The sequence below is a fragment of the Micropterus salmoides genome, unplaced genomic scaffold (genome assembly GCF_014851395.1).
Source record: "Micropterus salmoides isolate LMB-PRFRI ecotype aquatic unplaced genomic scaffold, ASM1485139v1 Ms_hic_scaffold_2, whole genome shotgun sequence".
NCBI lineage: Eukaryota > Metazoa > Chordata > Actinopteri > Centrarchiformes > Centrarchidae > Micropterus > Micropterus salmoides.
Genome location: NW_024041150.1, coordinates 28,167,182 through 28,192,776, shown reverse-complemented (window position 1 = coordinate 28,192,776; position 25,595 = coordinate 28,167,182). Strand labels below are relative to the sequence as shown.

The window sequence follows — 25,595 nt, the reverse complement described above, 5'->3', positions numbered from 1 at the left end:
ATGACGGACGGTGCAAGACAACGGAGCAGCACCTCGGGTTCTGCCAAGGAAGCTGCTGGTGAGAAGGAGTCGGGAGGCGGAGTTGCGCTCAAGAAGGAAATCGGTCTTGTCAGTGCCTGCGGTATTATAGTAGGTAAGTCTGTGTTATTGTAATTTCTACTTGAGCCACTGCTGCTATGGTGCGACCAGTTGTCTATCTATCCCCACAACAATTCAGCATTCCCTGCAGCCATATTGCCTTTTAATAGCACACAGCTCATCTGTGCGCCTGTTTTTGAGTGTCAGAGTGAGAGACATGAGATCATGTGTTTCAGTGCGTAGGTCACTGTGATAATCTGGGTATTTCAAGACGCAGATGTTGTATTTTAACATACAGTTGGCGTCATTTTACCTGCAGTTGTGCACCACAGAATAGTTGGTTGGAATCCAGCTTGTGCTCTGCTCCCATTAAGTCACCTGTGTGACAGGTTTGAGATAAAAACCACAAATGTGCTAACAACCTTTAAAGGCACACATTGGTTTGGCTGTAACTCTCTTTAAAATGAAGCTAGATCTAATTCCTCCAGCCCCTGCTGTAGTCTTTAATCAATGAAAATTTCATAATTTCTTTGTAGCCTGGCCAGTGATGGTGATGTTGCACCCTCCTCACCTCTGATGCTCAGAGGATTAGCCCATTCAGAGCAATTTGTAGGCTCACATGAGTGACTTAGACACAGAAAGGTGTCAGGCTGACAACACATGGACTTACAGCTCTTGTATTTGCCATAAAATGCTAAATATATAAGAATAGATATCGGTAATTTTGATGGAGAGACAACTTTTAAAGGGGCACATTTTACAAATACAGTTCAGTTTGGGTATAGGCCTACTACTCAGCATATAAAAACAGTTGTTTCATTTGCTTATCAGTCTGATAAACTAACCCTGGTGATTTCATCAGGGTTTAGAGTGATTTGCATTGTGGGAAATTTAGGATCCAGGGTTTATGGAGTTTGAAATCAGGAGATCTCGTCCTCTGCTGCATTTTTTAAAAATTATTATGTCTTGTCTCCCTCTCATTTTGTGGAATTAACAGATCTAAAGCACATGTACTAACTTTAGTTGCATCATTCATATACACGTGGCCAATCGAAAGTGACTCATTCCTTTTTTCACGGTAGATTGGTTACGTTTGTTCATGTTTTGAGATGATCGCAGTGATAATGTAACTTTCGTCTTAAAGTAGAGACATTGATGTTCAACTGGCAGCATGTGCACAGCCACCACTTGGCCAGTTGTGATGTTTCAGCATGTATGAATAAATTTACATTTTATTGGTGATTTTGATGATGTGTAAAGGATATGTGTATAACAGGGCATTACATTCAATGCATGGGATTGTGCTGAATGTCAGTGAAAAGTGTGAAACTTGCACTTATAAAAACAAGACAAGAGATGTGAAACAGATATAACAGGAAAGGTCAAAAGAGGTGTCTTTTGTACTAGGGCTGCAACTATCAATTACATTCATAATTGTTTAATCTGCAGATTCTTTTACAGTTACAAATACAGTTTTTGCACCTGACTGTGTTCTTATATGATTGCAAATATGACTAAAGATCTATAAAATGTCTTCTTAAAATAATAAACTACAAGCAAGTAATCACTGCACATGCTGCCAGCATCCTCTCTCTGTTGCTCCACCCTTGATCCTATCTTTGCCTCAACATTTAGATAATTTAATAATTTTTTTATTGTCTCCATTCATCGGCCAACATTTAAGGAACAGGTTGGCAGCTTTTAGCGACTCATGCCATCTTAGAGGATTTTTATGGCCATCCAGAGTCCATCCACCTTGTATGGCGTGGTCACCAGACTGTTCTTGCCCTTGGCTTTTTGTCCTTCACAAAGTCACTCATTCACGGTCCTTCAGCTCACATTGTCATGTGTGAGCGAGACGAGAAGTCAGGTGCCTCGTCTGATCCCTTCGCTGTGAACATGCCCCGCTGTGTTTCCATGAAAAAGGGGCTGAGCACATGAGGACATCAAACAGTTTTATGGCCTATTGTACAGTTAAGGCATTTAAAACACACACACACACACACACACACACACACACACACACACACACACACACACACACACACACACACACACACACACACACACACCTAGAAACGTGCAAAGCCAGGAATTGGGATTAGAAGTGAACTTTTGTCCACTTGGTAGAAGGCCCTGCCCTGATAATGCTGTTTTATTAGCTTGCCTGGCTAAGCCATGTGTTGTGTAATTAAATTGCTGCACAGACTCAAATTCACATCACTTTGATTAAGTAGTGATCTCAGTTTTATCCTATAACAGCAGCTCCTTGTCTTTTAAAATGGAGCCTAAAGCCTTGGCTGCCAGGTGTGATGATGACACCAAAAGCTCCTTTTTCGCTTCCTCCTCTTTCTGGTGAATTACTCCAGTGTTTAGTATAATAATAACTCATTCCCATGCATGTACACAAGCACGCGTGCCTGCAACAGCATCTGTGAGGGTCTGGCTGAGAGCCAAGCATGCAGCAGGTTGCCTCAGCTTGGTGGCTGTTTAGACAGGGATTTAACACTGGGTGGAAATGCAAGAACTAATCTTACAGAGCTTTATAGACGCTTATTAGGGTTATATCATAATGCTGCACAAACACACACGGTTGTTAATGTTCATGGTCTGCTGCTGCTGGTGTGTCGTTCAATTATGTGTCATGGAGGCACCAACAAATAACACAAGAGTTAATTTCTCTCATTGGTTCTTTGTCTGAGGTCGTGTTTGCATGTTTGGACTCGGCTTAAGATAAAATCAGAAAGTCGTTACACAAAATGTATCTCCATAGCGAGTCTCCACGTAAAAATGTTTTATTTAATGTTCATATGTTAAAAAGTATTTGGCTTTATAGCAAGTATTTTAAGTAGAAATGTTCTATATTATGGTAATAATTGCTAATGGAAAATAATAAAACAACCTTAAGTGGCTATTAGATTTTTTTTAACCTTCATTAAAAAATGTTTTCTAAGAGTATCCTGCCGCTGCCTGCTGCTATACCAAAAATCAAGCAAACGTATTAAGGTATCTTACCAGTGTATTTAAGCAAAGCCTTACCATGTCTGCAATAAAACTGCAACCATTTCACAACATTAATGAGCCTTTGGTTAGGTTTAGGGAAAGATCATGGTTTCAAGTCAACAATGACTTTCAAGGTCACACACGAACAAAACCCTGTGGCCTACTCCAAGAACACGGCTTGATGCTGCGACTGAGTGAACGTTGGTATTCAGAGGAAGGACAAACTGTCATTAAAAATTTTATAATTATTAAACAAAATAAAACTAATCAGGATGATAAAAACATCGCCCTCTATTGGCCAGTCGCCGCTGTGAGTAGAGCTGAAATGATAAGTCGATTAATGAATTACTCGATGGGCAGCGAAGCGAAACTATCAAACATTCCTTTTTTCCAGCTCCTCAACTGCGAAGAGTTGCTGCCTTTCTTTCTCTTATGTGACCGTAAACTGATTCGAGTATATGGACCAAAAGATTCATCAGTAAACTGATGAAATAATAAACAGGGCTAATGAATTACAGATGAACAACATAATAAAACAGATAACACAAAATCAGAACTGAATAAAATTGCTATTGTAACATTTTATAAAACGTTGTGTCCTAGAAACTCTCAAAAGGACCTCAGAGGTGTCGAACACCATAAAAATTAACTCTGTAAAGTCTGTTGTTGTTGCAAACAAAGTCCAAGAGGAACAGAAATGTGCTCGGAGAGTTTGTTTGAGACCAAGCTTTGTGAAACTACAACCTAGTGACACTGGAAGATGTAAAGAGGCTGAGGCCTGCAGGGATTTGGAACAAGAGTAAGACTTGACAAAGATACATGTGAACGAACATGATGAATGCTACCTCAAGAGATTCGACAGTTCAGACTTTTTATCCACTGCTTCTTAAAGTTCATACAAACAAAGCTGGTCTTAGATCAAGGTCAAGACAAGGCTGGTGGCTTAGCAACAGCATGTTTTTATTTTTTTTTATAAAGTCATGTTTCCCCTTGGCCTGGTTAGAGACCAAAGGATGTACAAATGAGCACAAGAACGGGAAACTTGAAAGATTCCACATTAGTCAGCATGTCTCGCACACATGAACACATAACATGCAAGAATGCACATTTGCCTCAGCCCTATGAAAGCGCCTGCTCAGCCTTACACAGAAATCATAAAACTCATTCAATCAATCCAGAACCGGCACGCTACCTTTCGCATATGCAAAGTTGTTAAGTTGTTGCAGAAGCATATAAGGGAGTCTGCAACAGAGAAAGAGTGCCGAGTCGATGCATGGCTGTTTCTCCCTTTAGATGTCAAAGGTCATGCTCTGAAGACATCTGCTGCCATAAAGATGTCAACATAATCAGGGGTGTGACAGTTTGTTTGTCGTTCTTTTTAACCTTTTACCTGAAACTGGAGTTACACAAGTGAGCCGCTATCATCACTACTCGTGATGCATATGGAATCTGTTAAAGTTTAACACATTTACATGCCCTCCTGCTTTGTTAAGATTTTGCTTTAGATTTAACTGATCTGAGAAAGCATGTACAGTGTTCTGTTTGGCAATTTCTAGGCTTTCCCTTTTGGTACTGAATGTTGCAATATAGAAATTTCCTGAAATACAATCTTTAAGAGAAGAGGACAGTGTGTTTGAGTCTGCAACTACTGCGATTATTTCCTTCTTATGTTTTGACCATTTAAAATGAAGCAATATCTGCTACCGACCCCTCATCACAGGTTATGCCCATCCGTAAGATGTTTCTTGTGACCGTGCTTCAGGTTGGTCCTGGTTTAGTCTGTAAAATGTAGTGACCAAAGCCCCTCACTGTTTCCCACAGCCCAGGGTGACCTCTGTAAATAGCTTGATTTTATTTGTCTACTACCTCAAAACCCAAATATATTCACATTATACAAAAGTAAGAAAAGCAGCAAATCATCCGTTTTGGGAAGCTGGAACCAGCAAATATTTGGACTTTTTAACATAATGAAAGATGTAAATGACCACTATTGTGTTGTCACTCTATGTACGTAGCTGGATAAATAGCTGCAAGTAATATATTGTAGTTAAGCTGGGAAACATGGTAGACACACACACACACACACACACACACACACACACACACACACACATACGATCACTTCGTTAAACTCTCCAGGGAGAATGTGACAGTTCATTCATACCTTTGACTTTTGTACTGTAAAACGCTGCTCAGCAAATCATCCAGATTCAAAACCTTCAACCTTCGACCCAGACGCCTTTTTTAATTGGCTTCTTCGTTCAAACACAGTCAGCCCAGTCAGCTGAATCTGATTTGAGGCTCCTGACCTCCGACCTTAGCTTAGTCGTTGCCCCGTCAGATAGGACTCAGTCTGTCCGGAGGCTACGGCGGTTGCTTTCATGTTGGACCAGAACCCAATCGTCCGTCCCTCCATCTTTCAGCTCCTGTGTAAACTGTCTGGCACTCTGATACTCATTGAACCTATCAGGGCATTATCCCCCCCCCCCCCCCCCCGCATCTACCTCTCATCCCTCCTCCCTCTTTGCACTCTTTCACCCCGCTCTCTCTCTTGCTCCATCTCCTCATAACCCTTTTGCAAAGTCAGCAGATCACAGGTTCCCGCCTGCCTCATCACTGTTCAATTGGTGCTCTGTCGCTCTCACTTTCACTCTCTCATTTGTCGCTCACTTTCTACTCATGAACTGCTCATTTTGTCTATATACATTAAATACTACAAGTAAACTTTCAATGAAGTAAAATCCCTACAGGCAACTTAGGAAGTATAACTATGAAGCAAATTTAAAAGACCATACCAGTGTGTTTGCAAGTTTTAGCTCTCTAACTACAAACGATGTGTACCTTTGCAAAACAAAGGATGTCTGCACTGGTAGAAAATGTAAATTAAACTTTCTTAAACACACAAACAAGCTGAAAATTAAAAAATGCTAAGCCACTGGTAATGTATTTTTTTAAACAGAATAGTCTCGGTTCTTGACATCCTGAAATCTATTGAAGAAAATTAGGCTATTGATTTTTTTTAATTTATTTTTTAAAGTGGTACTCCAGTGATGTGTTGCACTTGCATAAGGATGGAGGGAAGAGACACATTAACAAAATAATGATAAAAATTGCTACAGCAGAGATGGAGATTCCCTAATTTGGGTCATGCTTTAAAATACTAGCTCCCACAATTCCCATAATGCAACTGGATGGCAGATTTTTTGACTCCCTGCTTGAAAAATGCCCTCATATTTCAAACTCCACTCCCCCAGTTTGTAATCCAGACTTTCTCAAGTCTCAAGCCCAAGCGGAGATAACGTTTGACATCACTGAGTTATTTTGAATTATTCTCTCACTTGACAATGCTCATCCGGAGCTACAGAGGACGTGATACAACTGTTTTCCCAGGCTTAGTTGTGCTTCCCATGACAAAATGGTGGAATGCATGCTTTTAAATGCACTAAAAAAGGACATTTAAAGCATTTTGGTTTTGCCTCAGCTCATTTGCACACGTAACCACTACATCGCCTCAAGACAATGCTGACAACAATCTGTTTTTCAGTCTGCACCAAAACCTGACACCTCATGTCTCCCCTCCCTCCTCCCTCCACCAGGTAACATTATCGGCTCAGGTATCTTCGTCAGTCCGAAGGGAGTGATGGAGAACGCCAGCTCCGTGGGAGTGGCCCTGATCGTCTGGATCATCACGGGTATCATCACTGCCATCGGGGCGCTGTGCTACGCCGAGCTGGGCGTCACCATCCCCAAGTCGGGCGGGGACTACTCTTACGTCAAGGACATCTTTGGAGGGCTGGCTGGGTGAGTGAAAACTGAACATTCATAAAGATGTTCAGTCTTCTACTTATAGCTGGAAACAACAAGTAGGGCGTTCAGGTGTATTTTAATAAAACATCTGAAGGTGTGATCTGATTCCCATGAGAAGGATGTTTGATTGAGTGGAGGGGGTTTGTAATTGGCATTTAGGCATTTTTTGTGTTGCCATAAATGCTTCCAAATCTTTCTAAATGTTTTCAATTAATTTGGCTAGAAAAATTAATGCCCTTTAAGATTTTAAGATCTTTCTGATTGAATTGACCCATCCAGGTATCATTTTGAAAACCAATGCTAGACGTTTAAAGCTATTTTTCATTATAACTAAAAGTTATTATGAGGATTTAATGATGGTCAAATTGATCTCTTTTGAGGATTGACATTGTTACTCATTCTTGGGTCACTTAGGTTTAATAAACCCTCAGTTGACCCTCGTCAAAAGTGCTGTCTATTAAAGATATGACCCAGTTTTCTTGAAGAAATTATTATTATTAAAGTCAATTTGACATGGATTTAGGTGAGCATACCAACTTTTCTCGATTCCTCTCTTTATCCTGGTGGATGAGCCTGGCGATGTAGGTCAGACATCTTGATCCAAAGCAGGGGGGTCTTTTGTTAGTAAGTCAAGCACAGATGTTAAATTTAGTACAGCGATAGTAACCCCACATTAATCAAATGCTGACCCGCATGTATAAACACATCTGCCTACAATCACAAAGCAGTATCCCAAATGTTCAAAGTCAGTCACAGAATTACAAATGTCAGGCTTCTTCTTTGCCAACTGGTCCTGTCGCATTCAACTATAACGGTTAGCTTTAAGGCAATGGCACTTACATTAAACCCTTGGGAACCATGCCGGGTTAATTTCCTAGCAAAACAATATCGTTTGTTAGCGTAGATTTTACACACACACTGTGCCTTTGCCCAGACTATAAACACAAATTGTACCATTGTGTTATCTATCACAAGGATACATATTATCAGGGTATTTCGGGACAGGAATTCAACCAGACATAACAGCCAATGATTGTTTTTGTCCCTTTTGTGCAGTAGCTATCATTATACATCAATGAACTTCAGATGCTAGGTTTGATGTGTTGGGGAAACTGTTTCCCTGTGCCCTCTGTCTGGGATAAATAAACAATTTTCAAGGGGTGTTTGTTTTTGTTGTCCTGCTCCTTTTTATCCCTATGTGTGTTTATGTGGGCTTGAGGTGGGGGGCTGCAGGGGTGCAGCTGTGTTTGCATGTGCGTATAAGTCAATAACTTTGATATTTTACAGTTCCTGTACCTTGCCTGGGAGAACGGAAAGCTCGTAGAAAAGGGGGAAGAGCTCGTAAAGTTGTACGCTCAAACACAACTAGAATGGACAATATTTTAAGTACAAAGGCTCTTTTGTTATGTCAGACTAATGGTGGTGGTGTTACACCCATAATATGCAGGATAAAGACTGCCGTAGATGCCACAGGTTGCAGAGAGACATTGTAAAAAACTTGATTAGAGGGTATTCTTATAATGGGCTAAATAAAGATAAATCAAATGTACTTGATATATATGGACAATCTAAATATACACGTTCAATAGATTGATCGATTAATTGTCCAAACACAGGAAACACTGGGAAACATCTATATTTATCCAGATTAATTAATGTGTCAGATGTATGTTCAGTATGAGCCAAAATTCTTTGGGTTCAGCCTCTCAAATGTTAATATTTGCTGCATTTATCTTTAGGTTTTGGACTGTTAAAAAAAAATTAAGAATTTGAATGACTTTGATTTTGGCTTTAGGAAAGTGGGATATTATTTTTCATTGAGAAAAGAAGATGAATAAATAACAAAAACAATAATTTGCTTTTTGCCCTAATACAGGGACTAATAGTGTATTTAAGTAAAAGTACAGAAGTATTATCACGCATATGTAAATAAGTATCACATGCAGTGTTATCATTTAATGATACATTAACCTGTAAGCTGCATTTGAATAGCTGGTCCATGTGGCGGTGTGGCCTACCACAATGTTCCTACAAACTATTATAGGTTGTTTAATGTACCGCAGTGCATCATATCATCTGGGTTCATGTTATCTTTAGCATGTGAAACCTGCAAAACAGCTATAGCTGTCAAATCAATATAGTAAAGTAAAATGCACAGTAGTTCCCTCAGAAATATAGTGGAATAGAAGCAAGAAGTTGCACAAAACAAATAGAAATTAAAGTGCAAGTACAAACAATTCTTGAGGAAATGTTACTAGTGGTTTTAGTCAGCATTGGCCTGCATTTGAATGTACACTAAACACACACATTCCATTGAGACACAATCCCATTAATGCAGTCAGCTGTAACATTAATGATCCCTCTTTAAGCTCGCAGGGATTTTCATGGAAAAACCACTTGCCTTGTCTCTCCTGCTAAAAGCTTATCCCTCCTGCTCTACTTCGTCTCACCCCCACTGCCCCAACAAAATGCCCCTACAAAAATGCAAATTCAAACAAGCGGCTAAATATTAGTAGTAAAAGCAGACGCTCACTAATATGGGTAATGTTCATATTGCATCATGTTGTTCCCCTGTGACTGGAGCTATTTACTGTAACCAGACAACAACAGAAAGCTGGCATGAGTCACCTCAGTTACACCGTCCAGTTAAAACTGTATTAGTCTCGGTACCAGTGAAGGGTTTTAACTGCTGCTTGGTCTAAATGCGGTTTCTACTCACAAACAGGAAAATTTGGGGGAACCCCAGATACTTTAAACTGAACATGAACCATACAAGTGAAACGTTGCTTTTAGTATTTGTGTTGTCCTAATCTCTTGAGCATTTTTTCATCATAAAGCCTATAAAATCTCACAAAATAGCACAAAATGTGGAAACAGAAAAATTAACACAAATGTACACACAAAAAGCAGCAAATCCTCATATTTCAGAGGCTGAAGCCGGCATATGTGTAGGATTTTTGCTTGATAAATGACTCAAAGGAGTGATTGCATTATATTCAGAAGTATGAACAATTAATTTACTGTCAATTCATTAATATCTTTGTATAACAAACAATAAAATCAGATTATAAGTTATTTTACAATACAAAGAGAGGCCACGTTTAGTAAGAAACAGAGTTGACACGTGTGCGGACTTCAACCAAAAATAACCTGCTTTGAATGGGAATCTGAAGGATGTATATTCGTCCTGTACAGCACCCTACTGTTTCTCCCATGCCTCTCTGTTTGTAACCGTGCCACCCTCCTTCCTTTTTGTCTCAGGTTCCTGCGCCTGTGGATCGCCGTGCTGGTGATATACCCGACAAACCAGGCCGTGATCGCGCTGACGTTTTCCAATTACGTCCTGCAGCCTCTATTCCCCACCTGCTTTCCGCCAGAGAATGGCCTGCGTCTGCTGGCTGCTGTCTGCCTCTGTGAGTAAAACAGTCTGACGTGCCAAGTGTGAGTGCAGAGTCGCAACTTGCTCCAGGCATAGCACACAGGGGTTTACTTACTAGTTATTAGTTCAAAAGTTTTCTTGTGAGTGCAACATCCTCAAGTAGATGTATATGCAGTGCTTGTTATGTATGTGTCAGCTGTGTAACGTGATCATGACAGGAATATTCATCCCAGGGGTTTAGAGCAATCTTTAACAGTGGGTAAAAGTAACTCATATGTCTGCCTCTTTGTTCTGTCCCCCTCTTGTCAAATCAAAATAAAATAACCTAAGGCAGCTGGTTGGAGCTTCACATAAACAGCACAGACTTGAGAGTGATATCCCAGACTGGATTTCCACTGTTTCATCTAACTCATTTGTTTTTTGCCAAAATATTTGCTGGCAGCAACTACATTATTCAGCTTTTTATGGTTATGTTTAAACAAAACAGTGCCCTATGGACAGAATTTCTAGGAGGCATGGAAATTAAATGTCCCTTATGAGAAACTTTTCACAAATTCAACTCTTTCTCCTTCATAAATACTCTTTGAAGCACCTGTTGAAGCAGCTAAAAGCTCAATTTCACGCTCATTCAGTATGGACGATACAGAGATAAGAGTGCAGATGATCTAAAGAAATACAGCAGAAAGAGTTGTTGAGCCAGGCTCAAATGTTGAAAAACTTAAAAAAGTATCATTATCACAATGCAGCATACACAATGGATAAAATCAGGGTTGAGACACTGGTTGCTGGACAAAATGTAAAAGTAGCTCACACACTGTGTAGCGCCACGTGTTTAACATTAAAGCACATGTTCCACTGCAGCAGCATTTGCTTTGTTGGTTTCTATTACAACCTCAAGGCTGTGTATAGGTTAATTAAAGCAGTCACAGATTGGCTGCATTACGGCTTGATTTATCCTGTTTATGTCACTCTCTGTCCCAGTTTTTCTCTGAAGCTCTTCTTTTATTTACACATCAGAGGTTATCTAAGAGAAGGTGGAGAATAACTCGTATCGTATCAAAGCATCTAGGGGAGTGTAGCACCAAGCAGAAGACAGATGGATAAAAAGGGGGGGGGGGGGTAAATATTGTTTTAGACATCTTCTTAAATAGCCACTAAATGCTTTTCGGCACTGGAAAAGGAAAAAGGGGAACAACATTGTCCTTACTTCAAGTTCTGCTAACTGTTTTGTGCAAAAAGCTGCCATATTCACATATGCACAATTCAGCATTACAGTTTTTTGTTTTGGTTCATCAGTAGAAAGTCACTACAGTTTGCGTCCATGTTGCCTATAATCCATTTTTAGTATTTCCACTAATCTGCTTTTGCATGTTGCCTATAATCCATTTTTAGTATTTCCACTAATCTGCTTTTAAACTGATCTCCAAAGGAGGTGTAAAGCACCTGCGATGTCCTGTGACATGCTGTTTACTCGCATATGTGCTCAGTTGGCTGCTCCATTTAGCTTGACATTGTGGAAACCTCACATTCCCAAGGCACAATAACACGCAACACATTTGTACTCAGTGAACCAGGAGATCCCCTCCACGCCTATCTCTTTCTGATCGAAAACGTTGGAAAACCTGCGAGGTCTACTCTGATAAGTGTGATGAAGCAAGCAGTTTAGGTAAAACAGAAAATCTCTTATGCATGGTAGAGCTATTTGGTCCAGTCTACACCAAAAATCTCTGGGGCTTTGTAGCATTTTTATTTTATTACAGACACATTGACCTACATTTCCCTGTCTTTCTTGTCCTACTTCCATGAATGCCTTTCAGAGCAAATTCTGGTTTGTTCAGCTACTGATTAGCTGAGCCAGCAGCGCTATCTGGTTTTTCTCAATCAATTATGACAGATGTTGTCAGGCAGCGAAACAACCTGAGTTGCTGAGTCTTTTATAGATGTTTTGCTGTTGATGCTGAGGGGAGGTGAGGTTAGCAGTCGCCCTCGATTCTGATGTAATCTTTGTTGTTGTTGTTTACGGGGGCAGCATGCGTGTCTATCTGCTGCTGCTGCTGCATATTTTATTTCCTAAATATGGCCCCTTGCAGAACATTTTATAGTAGAGTGAAGCAAATAACCTTACTTATTTACAAATCCGTTATATATAAATCCAGTCAAAACAAGATTCCTTGACAGCCACGCAGTCGCTGGTCATATTAAATGTGCTGGGAAAACGTTTTCAAAGGTGTACAGTTTCAAAAACATGTTTGGGTTAAAAGAGGGGTGGGGGGATTCTCCCTGGGGTCCGACTCTTCCTACAGATGGCAGAGTGCGAGGTCATAGCTCTGTCGTGTTTTCCAGTGGGCTCATGGTTAACTCAGCAAGTTTCCACACACATTTTGTATAGCTTATGGACAGCTGAGAGATGTCCTCTGGTGTTTACTCGCAGCCTGCCAATCAACATAAAGGAGTAGGACGGGACACAGGTGTTGTTACGGTAATATAATCTGGTTCCTAAAACAACTCTGAGTTAAGAGGTTTAAAGAAGCATTTACTCTGGGCAGCATCAGTTGTATTATAGTCCATTGTGCCTGTGTGTATTTGTATACAGTACACAAATCAACTCATAAGTATGCATAGTTCCTCATTTCCTGTTCTTTTGTGGGCAAGTACCAGCAGCTGCCCTCACCACAACTCTTGCTCTTGATCTGCTGCAGTAGTTTTGTTTGGAAAAAAAAAAAACTGATGAAATTAAAGTCATAACTTTTCTCCCTGTCTGCCCCCTTAAAACACGCACTCACCCACCTAAAAATATCATAAACGTCCACACAGCAACTACAAACAAGCCCAGTCTGCAAACCCCACTCTGTGCACTCTGTGGCAGCTCAGCTCAGAGTCATTTAATGTGATGAACTTAATCCCACAGAGTCAAACAGGCCTATTATTTAATGGCACCCCATTGGCCTGAACCCACTGGCCTGTTGCACCCAGCAGTACAGATCAAATCCATTATCTTTGTCCGTGTTAGTTCAGCCTCAAGTTGAAGTGAGCTGAAAAGCATTTCCAAATGATGTTGTAGGGCCTCCTTGGTATGTAACAAACCCTCTTTATGTATTACTGTCAAACTCAGCAGGCTTGTGACCTGTTATTTCTCAGGTATGGCAGGGCTGTCTTTACAATCTTGTCTTATCAAATCAACACACCCTGACATGAAATTATAACAACATATAAGAACAAATTATAAGAATAATATAAGAATAAAAATAAGAACACACATTTGAACTTTATTAACACAACAAATTATAAACGGAATATAAAGTTTTTGAGAGATTCACTTACTTGAACATTTTTCAGCTGCTTCTCATGGTCGTCCTCTGCGGGTAGAGTTTGCTCAGTACATAATATGAATAAATAAATGTATCTAATGATATTTGCTGGTAAATGTTGTAATGTGTAATATCATTCCCATGTCAGGTAATATTTGTATGTAAAATGCATCGAGCAGATTGTTATGATACATAAGGTAACTTCAATCACTGAACCATATACAAATAATAAATACCTGCAGTACCTCAAAAGAAAACTACTACTACTACTATAACCTACTGCAGGTAAGACATGAAATGTAAGAGATAATGGGTGAAGTTCAACACGATAACACCTTCAAAGGTTGCCACAGTGCTGGACGTTGTGTGCAGCTTATAATCGTTCTCTGTTCGTTGACCTCAGATCAGTTCAGTCTCCATCAAGAAAAACTTCAAGGCCATTGTGCAACGATTCTTGTGTCTTATCAGGTTTATCAGTCACTTCTTCTTTTCTTGGGAAATTATCTACTGCTACTACTACTACAAACAATGCAGCGACAGTTCCTTTACAAGACCAATTAAACAGTAAACACATAAACCTTTTTATCACTAGTTTCACTCCGTAACACAATCATTTTCCCAACCTTTCAGCACAGTCAGTACAAAAATCGTATTGTGCAACCAAATCTTATTCAAACCCGCCAAATTTAGTTTTTGAATTCTAGATGCAATGATATCACATATCAGGCTGACTTTTGGAGGAAATTGATATATATATATATATATATATATATATATATATATATATATATATATATATATATATATATATATATATATATATATATATATATATATATATATATATATATATATATATATATATATATATATATATATATATATATATATATATATATATATATATATATGGTAATTTTACTAACCTTAAAGACGCTTAAAGGAACCACGACGGAGAAATGGAATTTAAGGTGTAAAAGAAAGCACTAATTCTGAGTTTTACTGTGTTTTTTATCTAGTGCTGCTGACATGGGTGAACTGCTCCAGTGTGAGGTGGGCCACCAGGGTGCAGGACATGTTCACCGCCGGCAAGCTGCTGGCCCTCGCCCTCATCATCATCATGGGCATCGTGCAGATCTGCAAGGGTAAGCTTATCAAACTGCCATCCGTGCTCCCTTAATGCATATGTTCATAGTGCATTCCACCTTTGTCTGGTGTTTTCTCTGTGTGTGAAAGGGAAAAAGTCACTGGGGACATTTTCAGTCATTCGGGACAGTATAGACTCCCCGTGGACGCTACAGGGGTCAGCGAGTTGCTGGGGCCCCTCACATTGCTAATATCAGCATGCCTGTGTGGGTTTGCTGTCACAACATGGCTGAGGGCCAGTTATTACAGTGGCCACAGAGAGTGGGCCCTTGTAACAACAAAAATGGGGATTTCGGCGCGAGTATTTGAAGATGAATGAAGAAGAGTTCAGTGCCTGATTTGACAGGAGACTTTTTAGGTCCTATATGGGAGGGAGTGTATGTGAGAGTAGAAATACTTTAATGCTCTCTGAAAACATGCCCCAAGAAGGGATTTTAGGAAAAAAAAAAAAATAAGGAATGAGAAAGAAACCAGATTCCTAAAGATCATAGATTATTTAGACATTTACCCCAAACAGAGGATCTGATCATTTCTCAGTGGGGACTTTAGAGATCACAGGGGATTTTTGCAAAGAAGTGGCTTTACAGGGATTTAGCAGAATGTCGTTTACAACTTGTTTTACACACTGATTGCATTAGATGATGGGTTTCAGCTGGGTTTCTTCACAGCAATTCCAGACTATAGTGTGTTGACCCTCACAGCAAAACATCATTAGCAAACCCAAGAGAAATGATGAGGAACAGACCTACTTAGTTAGGCATGGTCATACAAATTATCACAAGGATCACAAAGACCTGAATAAACAAAGAAGAGCATTAAAAGCCAATTCAGCTAACTAAAAATGTCCCCTAATCTTTTGCATTGTCTTCTCCACCTGTAGGAGAGTACTACTGGTTGGAGCCAGCCAATGCCTTTGAGCCGTTCCAGGACTATGATGTGGGTTTGATAGCCCTAGCTTTCCTACAAGGCTCCTTTGCCTACGGAGGTTGGAACTTCCTCAACTACGTCACAGAGGAGCTGGTGGACCCCTATGTGTAAGACACTTTGTCTTGCTCTCATATGTCTAGAAACATTTTGTCGTTGTGGTTAAAAAACCAGCTCCACACAGTGCTGAATGAATAACTGCTGTATGAGTGTAGCTTATGTTAAAGCTGCTTGCAGCTATTTCAGTGATTAGCAGTTGCATACCTGACTAAGCTTTCCAGTTTAATCCATGATTCCTTTTTTCAAAGCTCTTTGAAATTTATTGAACTTAGCATGGGAGATCACTTTCAGGATCTGACCTAGAAAACATTTCTGCTATTATAAAATGGTTTATTTCTTCATTTCCTCTGCATTTTCTGTATTTTTAACAATCCCACGTTTTTTTAATAACCTTGGTATCCATTAATACACCTCCCCTAAGGTACAATTTTTAATTTCCTACTTTATACCCCCCCCAACTTCATTCTCTTTAGCTTTTCTTCCCCTTTCTGTTTCCTAAACATTGCTGTTTTTATCATCTCCAGGAACCTTCCTCGTGCCATCTTCATCTCCATCCCCCTCGTGACCTTCGTCTACGTCTTTGCTAACATCGCCTACGTCACGGCCATGAGTCCCCAGGAGCTGCTCGCCTCAAATGCTGTTGCCGTGGTGAGTAGCTCAGAGCATGACGCAGGGTGTTCCTGTGACGTGATTAGTAGAATTAGTCTGTCTCCCTCTAGTGATCCCTGCTGGTCAATGTTCAAATCAAATATGTTAGTTGGTACCTTGTCATTCATTGCATCATAGTAGTGAACACATTAAAAATGCATGAATGTAAGCATCTAACCTTGTGTGTGTGTGTGTGTGTGTGTGTGTGTGTGTGTGTGTGTGTGTGTGTGTGTGTCTGCTTTACTCCTTTGACCCTCCCTCCCTTTCATCCACCTTGTAACCTCCATCCCAGACATTTGGTGAGAAGCTGCTGGGAGTTATGTCGTGGATCATGCCCATCTCTGTGGCGCTCTCCACCTTCGGGGGAGTCAACGGTTCCCTCTTCACCTCTTCACGGTTAGTTGGCTCGATAATGACTTCCACAACAATAACTATTACGCAAAAAATGCAAATTTTTCCTCTGTAGTCTAACGTATAAAAACAATTTACTAAATTTAACTTTCCTTCCTCATCTTAAATCACAACATGTATAACACTTTTCTCTTTTTCATTACGTAAAGTGTGGACGTACTGTAGACGGTTAAATCTAGATGCATTAGCTGAATGATTTATTTTTCTCTCACAGATTGTTCTTTGCTGGAGCCAGAGAGGGCCACCTCCCCAGTCTGCTGGCCATGATTCACATGAAACGCTGCACTCCCATCCCTGCCCTGCTCTTCACTGTGAGTACTGCTCTCACAGTGACTGCTTTTATATTATCTACTTCAGATAGGTTAGTTTCAGTCTCTCAACCTAACAAGAAAGCTCTTTAGCTCTTTATCATTCTTCCTGTCTTTGACCGCCCTTTCCTTCTTACTCCTCAGTGCCTGTCTACCCTGCTGATGCTGTGCACCAGCGACATGTACACTCTCATCAACTACGTGGGATTCATCAACTACCTCTTCTATGGAGTCACTGTCGCCGGGCAGATTGTCCTGCGTTATAAACAGCCAGATATGCACCGACCAATCAAGGTGTGTGTGCCTTTTTTTCCCTCTACAGTAGATGTTTCACTTTATGTACCAAATTATGTTAACAATTATGATGCCTCTCTGGCTTCATTTCAGCATGTGACTGTTGTTCTCTTTGCAGTTTTTCTGATATCTGAAGGTCAACATGTTTAAAAAAAAATGGAAACTGGCCCAAAAATATCATCTAATATTCATCATCTAATGAACTCTTCTCGTTTTCAGAAGAGACTATGCTAACAAGGCAGTTTTAAAAGCCACTTGATGAACAGCCAGTGTGGAAAAGAGCCTAATGTGCAGTAAATCTGCTTTCAAGCAGCCATAAACCATCCTCTGAGAGCTGCTATCTTGTGGTGTGAAGTGTGTACTATTGGTGATGACAGATGAATGTACAAAAATGATCAGTTAATCAAAATTTTACTTAATATTCAAAAGGGAGAAGCTATCTTCATAAGTGTAGCACGTTGTACCCGAGTAGCTGAGTGCAAATGCAGGACACCAGAGCAAAGCAGGTTCAGTTGATGATATTTAATAAAGTCCAACAGAAACTCACAGGCTTATACTTGGTGTGGCAGAAGTCCAAACAAAACAGAGGCAAATCAGGCAGATAATATCCAAAACACGTGGAACAGAGCATGGCAGAGCACTCAACATTAGACGATGACACCACTAGGACTGAACACAACTGATGGCAATATACGCAGGGGCACACCACACACACACACAAGCAGGCAGAGCAATTAATCACAGGTAAGACACATTAGGAATTAAGGTAGACAGGAAACAAAGTTAGACAAAAGCACCAATCCCCAAAATTACAAAATCAAACAGGAAATAAAGCTACAGACAATACACCAGGAGAAATGTAACTAAATACAACAGGGAACAAGGAAGCAATAATCAACCAACAAAACCTAAACAAGAGCAAAGAGGCAACGAGTAAAACAGAAATGGACATTAACAAAATAACAGAAAACACCACACATGATCATGACACATTGTTGCTGTGTTCTGTCTTCCAGATCAGCCTGATTTGGCCGGTCATTTACCTCCTCTTCTGGGCCTTCTTGCTCATCTTCTCCCTTTACTCTGAGCCCGTGGTGTGTGGCATCGGCCTGGCCATCATGCTGACTGGCGTCCCCGTCTATTATCTGGGAGTCTACTGGGAAAATAAGCCACAGTGCTTTGACGCCTTCGTTGGTAAGTTAGCTTATGTGTCACGTGAAGACATATTGTTTGGGCAAAATGTTCTTCTTTAGAACTACAAATTCACTATATCTCGTCTAAAGAATAGATCAACATTTCACTCTCATGTCTACGGAGGCCCTAAAGGTGACTTTTGTTATTTTTATTTTGTGCACACAAGTTATTATCTTGTGGGAACAAGTTATTTATCAAGCGCACACAAGATAAAAATATTACCTTACAGGACTTTAGGGGCTCTGTACACGTCTGTACAGAGAAGTGTGTTAAATATAAAGGTGTAGAGTCAGAAGGCTTAGCTTAGACTGGAAGCAGGGGAAACAGCATGCCTACTTTCAAAGTCCAAAGCCTGTCCTCACTTCTAAAGCTCACAAATGAGCATGTTTTGGTTAATCACCCAAATAGAAATGTAAAAACGAAGTGCGGTTTTATAGGGAGTTACAAGTTGTTCTTGTTGGGAAGCAACTAGCCAAGCTTGCTGTTTCCACCTGTTTCCGGTCTTTATGCTAATCTGAGCCAATCGCATCCTGGCTCTCCTTCCATACTGAATGTACAGACATGAGAGTGGTATTGATCTTTTTCTCTTGGCATGAAAAGGAATAAGTGGATTCCCTAAAATGTCAAAGTATTATTTTAACACAGTACTTAGTTATAAACACACAGTGGCATTAACATTTTTTGAAATATTTGTATGAAACATGATTGGATTGTAATTATTTGGTCTGGGACAAATGAAACATGGCAGTTAATTAATCAAAATGTTAACCTCATGTAATTTGAATTCCCGTTACTGTCCCTATCCTCAAACCCGGTCGCTCTCTTCTTCCAGGTAAGATGACGCACTTGGGCCAGAAGTTTTGCATGGTGGTTTATCCAGCTTTAGGTGACAGCAGCGGGAACGGAGAGGAAGGAGAGGAAATGAAGGAGGCCAGGTCTCCTCTGTCTAAGGAGGACAGAGACGCCCACAAGTCAGCGGACTGCTAAAGCGCACGCCCTTATCTCCCACCTGCCCCAAAAGAAATGGACATATGCAGACGCACACGTGGGTGCGCACACACTCAAACACACATGCAAACACACGACACAGTTTGTAGTGGATTTACTGATCAACACTTGTGCCCCCACACTACATGTTTTTATTTGGTTTTTAGCAAATATAGTATGAGATGTTTGGAGTATTACGACCTCAAACTTTTCTGTCTGGGGTCCTTCAACAGTGCAATAAAGAAAGGTTAGCACCTTCAACTTCTCCAATACACATTAAACAGACACATTTAACAATTTACTATTCATCTTCATCATCATCATCATCATTCTGCTTCTCTTCCTCCCGCTCCCCCTCCACACACTCCCTGCACACTCCTACTGTAAGAGATCATTTTTGTAGTACTTTTTTTTTATCAAAAGACTCTCACTGCACTGTGGTGGCCACACAAACACTTCTTTTCTGTTTTTGTTCTTTTCTTTGGCCACGTTGTAAATTTTGTCATAAATTCAACACACCAAAGCAGTATTTTGACTGTCAAAGCAGAAAATTGGATTCAGATCAAGTCATTTCATGTTGTGAAGTACACCAAGAACTATGTTTTGGTTTTTAAAGGTGACTGTGACGCTGAAATGTTTCTAATTTTTTTGTGTAATTGTTTATATAATTTGCCTTTGTTGTTGTTTTAGTTTTAATATGTTAATTTTTGGTTTGTTGATATTCTTTTTTTCTATTTAACATCATATACATCTCGGCCTTTTTTTTGTTCTTTTTTTTTTTACTCTTGCAACCGTGGAGGTGTACACCTGGAAGCTGATGTGTGAGCTGTTCTTTGCATTGGTAAATGGTTGTTTTTTTTTAATTGCCTTAATTGGAATATATTTGGGTGCCACATTGTGACTGATGTGGAGAGATTGTTAATATTCACACTTGTTAATGTGATGGAAGCAACAAAAAAGTGTTTAGTGTTTTTTAAATCAGAGAGTTTTGGTATGCACACTACACAGATAATTACCCCGTTAAAACTGCATGTCCAAGTCCGGGTCTATATAGCTCAGTTGGTAGGGCATCAGAGTTGAAAGCTGCATGGACATACTGTAGATCACTAGAACCAATAAATAGACAAGACGTGATAATTTCACCACCACTCTGACACATGTGGGAAACAGTTTTACTGCAGAATTATTATTGTAGTTGTACCTTGCTGTACTTTAAATAACCTCTAATCTTGATTCATACAATTGACAAGAAGAGATTTTAGTGCAATATTAATGCAGACACCAGCAAAAAAAACTGATTCAAACCATTCGGTGTTGTCTGGTAATAGTTATGTATCTATGCTGTATATTATAGTAACAACACTCCTTCACACTTCAACACACATTGTGTACTCTTGTGTCTTTCTATAATCTATCTGTGGCTCAGGGCATCCCCACTGCCTTCTCCTTACACACACTGCCTAAAACCTCCAGACCAAGAACACTCAACAGATCCGACTTATTGCCTCGTTGCTAAATGTTTGTACTGGTGCTTTTAGAGATCTTATGTCCTCAGGAGTCTCAATCTTACAAGCAATCCCAAAAATATCTCACAGACGATGACAGGTCTTGGCAAAAAAAAAGTTGGGCCTGTATTGTATAAGTTTCTCTTGTGAAAATGTAAGATGAACAGGGTGTCATGGATGTCTTTACAAGTACAATGATTGTGTTTTGTGCCTGTACGATTATTGTGTATTTACAGTAAACACAGATGTCATGACAGTCCGCAAATTGTCTCTTAGTAAATAAAAACCACTGACTAATGTTTGAATTTGTAATTCAGGGCCTCATTTATATAAAAGAAAATGCTCCATATCTTTATCTTATTCCATTGTGTGATCAATTCAAAGAATGTGATTCTTGTTACATTCAGTTTCTTCAATGATTCCTCAATTTATTACACAACATAAACTTTGTGAATTTCACATTTCTCAGCGAGCGCTGTGCATAAATGAGGCCTGAATGCTAATGCTACATAAATGCTGCAACATTATGTGATGTTGCAGTGATGACTGTGCAGACAGCAACTCGCTTCACAAGTTCAGTGTGAGTGAAATACTGCTTGTATTTCTGCTTAAAATCTAAAAAAGGTTTAATAGTATTGATTATTTTTTACTCGTCTTACGTTCTTGCTGCTCAAGGTTTCCCAATAAGCTGCAACCTCGGCTTCTTGCTTTAATTCAGACCAAAACAAGCCTTTTTTAATGTGGTGTAAATATGAAGTTTTCTGTGTTCTAACAGTCGTTGCATATTAATTTCTTCTCCTAGCAATACATCTTCGCAATGCAATATGCCTAATAAGAATGTTATTTCTAAATAATTTTGTGCACACATTGGTCTCTAATTTAAGTTGCCATTTGCAGTCTGCAGAGCCATTGTGACTGACATGTCTCTCAAGTCTATTTTTGTGCTAAAAATGTAACTGTAAATATTGGGGGTGAGTGTGTGACAAGAATAAAAACATTCAGAAGTGAACCAGAATTTTCACATCTCTTTGTATACAGCCTTTTTTATGAAGAACACAGAATGGCAACCGTGAGGCATTTTCAGCATTAACACAAGTTTATTCAACTGACAAACTAATCTACAGCATGGGTCACACTGAGTGAGGGGGAGGGGGCACATGGGTGCTGACGCAGCAATCCCAAAAGATAACGTTGCTTCTCTGAACATACAAACCTAACAATACCCATGGAAACTGAAGCCATTGTCAAACGACACCACAGTTGGCACGCTCCTTCTAATCAACACAATGTGCAATAAGCACAAAAAGACAGATTAAATTCATGTGAAATAATATAAAACATTATCCTACAGAATGGACATGCTCAGTCTACTTTTGAAGCTTATATAAAGCAAAATCTATGGTACATGATTTAGCATTAGTGGTGGGCAGTTTTCCTGACACAAGACATGTCCTTTACTTCTCGTTGTCCCTTATAGGAATAGTTCGACATTTTGGGAAATATGCTTTTTCATTTCCTGAGTTAGATGAGAATACTGATAACACTCTTTTACTACTCTCTGTCCATTTAATATAAGGCTGCAGCAGGTTAGCTAAGCTTTCTACAAAGACGGGAAACCGGGGCAAACAGCTAGTCTGGCTCTATCCAACAGAAACAAAGTCTGTCTAATAGCACCTCTAAAGCTCCCTAATTAACACACCACATTGCAATTATTTAATGTGTACAAAAGCCCAAGTGTAAAAATACACAACTTGTCATTTTTCAGGGGGTTATGTCACAGACTATTTCTTGACTGGGAGCAGTAACTTCCTTAGGTATCAATCGGTTGCTTGGCAGCTGTTCAGAGCCAAGAAATAGCCGAGCACGTGAAGAGGCAAATTGTCATTCCAAACTTTGATTTTCGTACAAATTAAGAAACGAGATATAAGTTATTAGAGGATTTAGTTTCTGTTGTACAGAGCTGTTTCCCCCTCTTTCCAGCCTTTGTGCAAAGATAAGCTTTATATTTAACAGAGATACGGTATGCATGAGTGGTATCAATCTTCTCATCCAACTTTCTGGCACAAAGCGAATGTGTGTCTTTCCCAAAATGTCAAACTATTCTTTTGAAGATTCTTTTATCCATCTTTTGCAAATCTAACTAAGTTAAATTGGTACTCCACAAGAAAAAGACTTTTGATTGATACATCCAGATTATTATACTGAGTTGGGGCGAATGACAGAGAACAGAATAAAACATGGATGAAACAGAACAAGTAAACCGTAGTTTGTGTCACACTCTGAAGGCAAAGGCTGTGATCCAAGGTTGGGTTTCCTTGAAGAATCTTTAAGCTACAGTTAGCTGTTTTATCATCGGAGGAACAATAGTAACCTCTGTGCTTACATGCAGAGCTGCAGAGTAGAAGCGGTTTTCTGTAGCAGCCAAAATTAGCTCTGGGTCGTAAAACTTTAGCCAAAGCTTTGTTTTATTCTGAAAGTTACTTTGCCTTTTCTGCCAGGACAGAACACGTAACATTCACCATGAAAATGTTACAGTGGGGGCAGTGTTGGCAGCCAACACATATTTGGCTGAAGGGAAGTGGCTGCCACAAGTAGAACCTGATCTAACTCTTTCTACCAATGGCTCTGTGTTGCCTACACTGCCACCCGGTGACCCCTGGATGCGCAACTTCGGTGGATCCGCTTAATGTAGGCATCGCAAAGGCTAAGGCATGTTTCCAAGTGATGTCTACAGTGCAGGCTTGGAGTGTAGGCTTCTGGGAGAGCGGGGCACCTGTCCACCTCGCAGAGCAAGAACCAGATGGAGAACAGAGCCTCCCTGGATTTTATAGTCTGCAGCTGTTTTCTCATCGTTCCTGAGAACAAAGACATGCAGGATACAAAACGTCAGACAGCAGAAAACCCTCTATTAAAAAACTAACTTTCATTTGTTTTATTTTTTACAATGACAGCCAGAACAAACATCAGCTCCTTAATACAGCATAACATATTCTTAAGGAGATAAAGATATGCAACTTATAATACTGGTGTTATTATCTTCTCCCATAAAACTGGTGAGTGATGATGGTAATGATTGAGTTGGATGATGATGGCTGGGTGTATTCACTTGTTTTCACTATGTCATGCCATCATACATTGTTTAATGTGAGCTTTTGTGGCTGGTTTTAGCATTTGTTTTACATATTTTTATTATCTGTTTAAAGTGTTTCATTGTATGTTAAGTCTGTTTCACCAAGGCAAATTACCCACGGTGTAATATAATGTTTCTGACTTCCAACCAAAGACATACATCTTTAAACGGGTCCGGAATATATAGTTTCATTTAAAATAAAGGCTGATTTCCAAAAATCAACTGAAACATTACTCCTCCCTACCTCTCTGACCTCCTCCCCGCCACACCTCGACACGGTCCGCGGACACAACACTAAAAACCTAACTCCATGCCATCTTTCAAACAGGCCCTCAAAACCCACCTTTTCAAGACTGCAACCCCCAGATAACTTCCTTCACCTGCTTTTTAAAAAAAAACTTTACTTAAATACTTTCACCTTTCTCCCTTTAAAGCATCTTTGAGTTTTTAGAAAAGTGCTATATAAATGTTATTCATTATTATTATTATTATTATTACTAAAACAGGAGTATATTATGTATATTAAATGTGTATTTGTTTGGGACTATTTTCAGCAGTAGGTTGGCATGCATTTGGTGCACCAGTTAGTACTTACACTACATCAGGATGGGATATGGTAAAATAAGAAAAACTGAATTAAAGGATGGGAAAGTTAAGACTGGGGAAATGAAAGACAGGTAAAGAAAAACAAAGGGCATCTCAGTCTTACATCTGTTTCCCACTGTAGATCAACCTCTGCTGCTGCGGAGGGATCCCTTCTTTCTCCTCCACCCTTTCTTTAATCCGCTCCACCTGTATGAAAGGTAATGTAAAACATACGGCTCAAAGCTCAAACACACACAATGAAGAATGAGTAATGACCAACACATGAGGAAATAAAAGATCATTATATACCTTATCTGTGGGCTCTATGTCAATCTCTATCTCTTTGCCTGTGAGTGTCTGTAAAAAAACAATTTCAGGTTATTGTTGAGCAAATTATGAGACCGGACACAACTCAATAACTCAGTTAGGCTAACTGTTAACCCGGGCTAATCGTTGTGTTTACTTCGCCCTACCTTCACTTTAATCAGCATCTTTGTTGACTTGTTTTTTTTATCAAATAAACTGGAGCGGGATCAACTGTATGATTATAGTTTAACTGAACCTATGATTTGATATAACCTACTGATAACACGGTATTTTTGTAAATGGAAACTCGATATATTCCTCTTCTTCCTGAAAATGCGTGTTTCCTGTGTTTCCCAGTTAATCCCGCCGCCTCCCCGTTTGTAAAGAAATGTCAACGGTTCCGCTTTAATTTAATTTCGGACCTCCTTTGTTTCATTTACCGTCGAAAAAGCACCGACTTTGCCCTAAAATAATCTCACATTAGCGTGAGTATCGCCCCAACAAAAGCAAACTGACATTTGT

At 39.7% G+C, this 25,595-nt stretch overlaps 2 protein-coding genes across 2 annotated transcripts; one reads left to right on the top strand and one right to left on the bottom strand.

Annotated features, from left to right (window-relative positions):
* On the top strand, positions 1–22,067 carry slc7a8a (solute carrier family 7 member 8a). The gene is made up of 11 exons (XM_038730852.1): positions 1–133; positions 6,678–6,882; positions 10,150–10,301; positions 14,595–14,720; positions 15,602–15,755; positions 16,230–16,353; positions 16,646–16,749; positions 16,979–17,075; positions 17,217–17,366; positions 18,383–18,560; positions 19,393–22,067. Exons 1-11 carry the CDS (start codon positions 1–3, stop codon positions 19,545–19,547), a joined length of 1,578 nt encoding a protein of 525 aa, XP_038586780.1. The 3' UTR covers positions 19,548–22,067.
* A 58-nt stretch (positions 22,068–22,125) lies between these two features.
* nedd8 (NEDD8 ubiquitin like modifier) lies at positions 22,126–25,525 on the bottom strand. The gene is made up of 4 exons (XM_038730853.1): positions 25,241–25,525; positions 25,077–25,124; positions 24,892–24,974; positions 22,126–23,907 (listed from the first exon to the last, which is right to left on the bottom strand). The coding sequence occupies exons 1-4, from the start codon at positions 25,256–25,258 to the stop codon at positions 23,781–23,783; spliced, it is 276 nt and encodes a 91-aa protein (XP_038586781.1). The 5' UTR covers positions 25,259–25,525; the 3' UTR covers positions 22,126–23,780.
* Between the last annotated feature and the right edge of the window lie 70 nt (positions 25,526–25,595).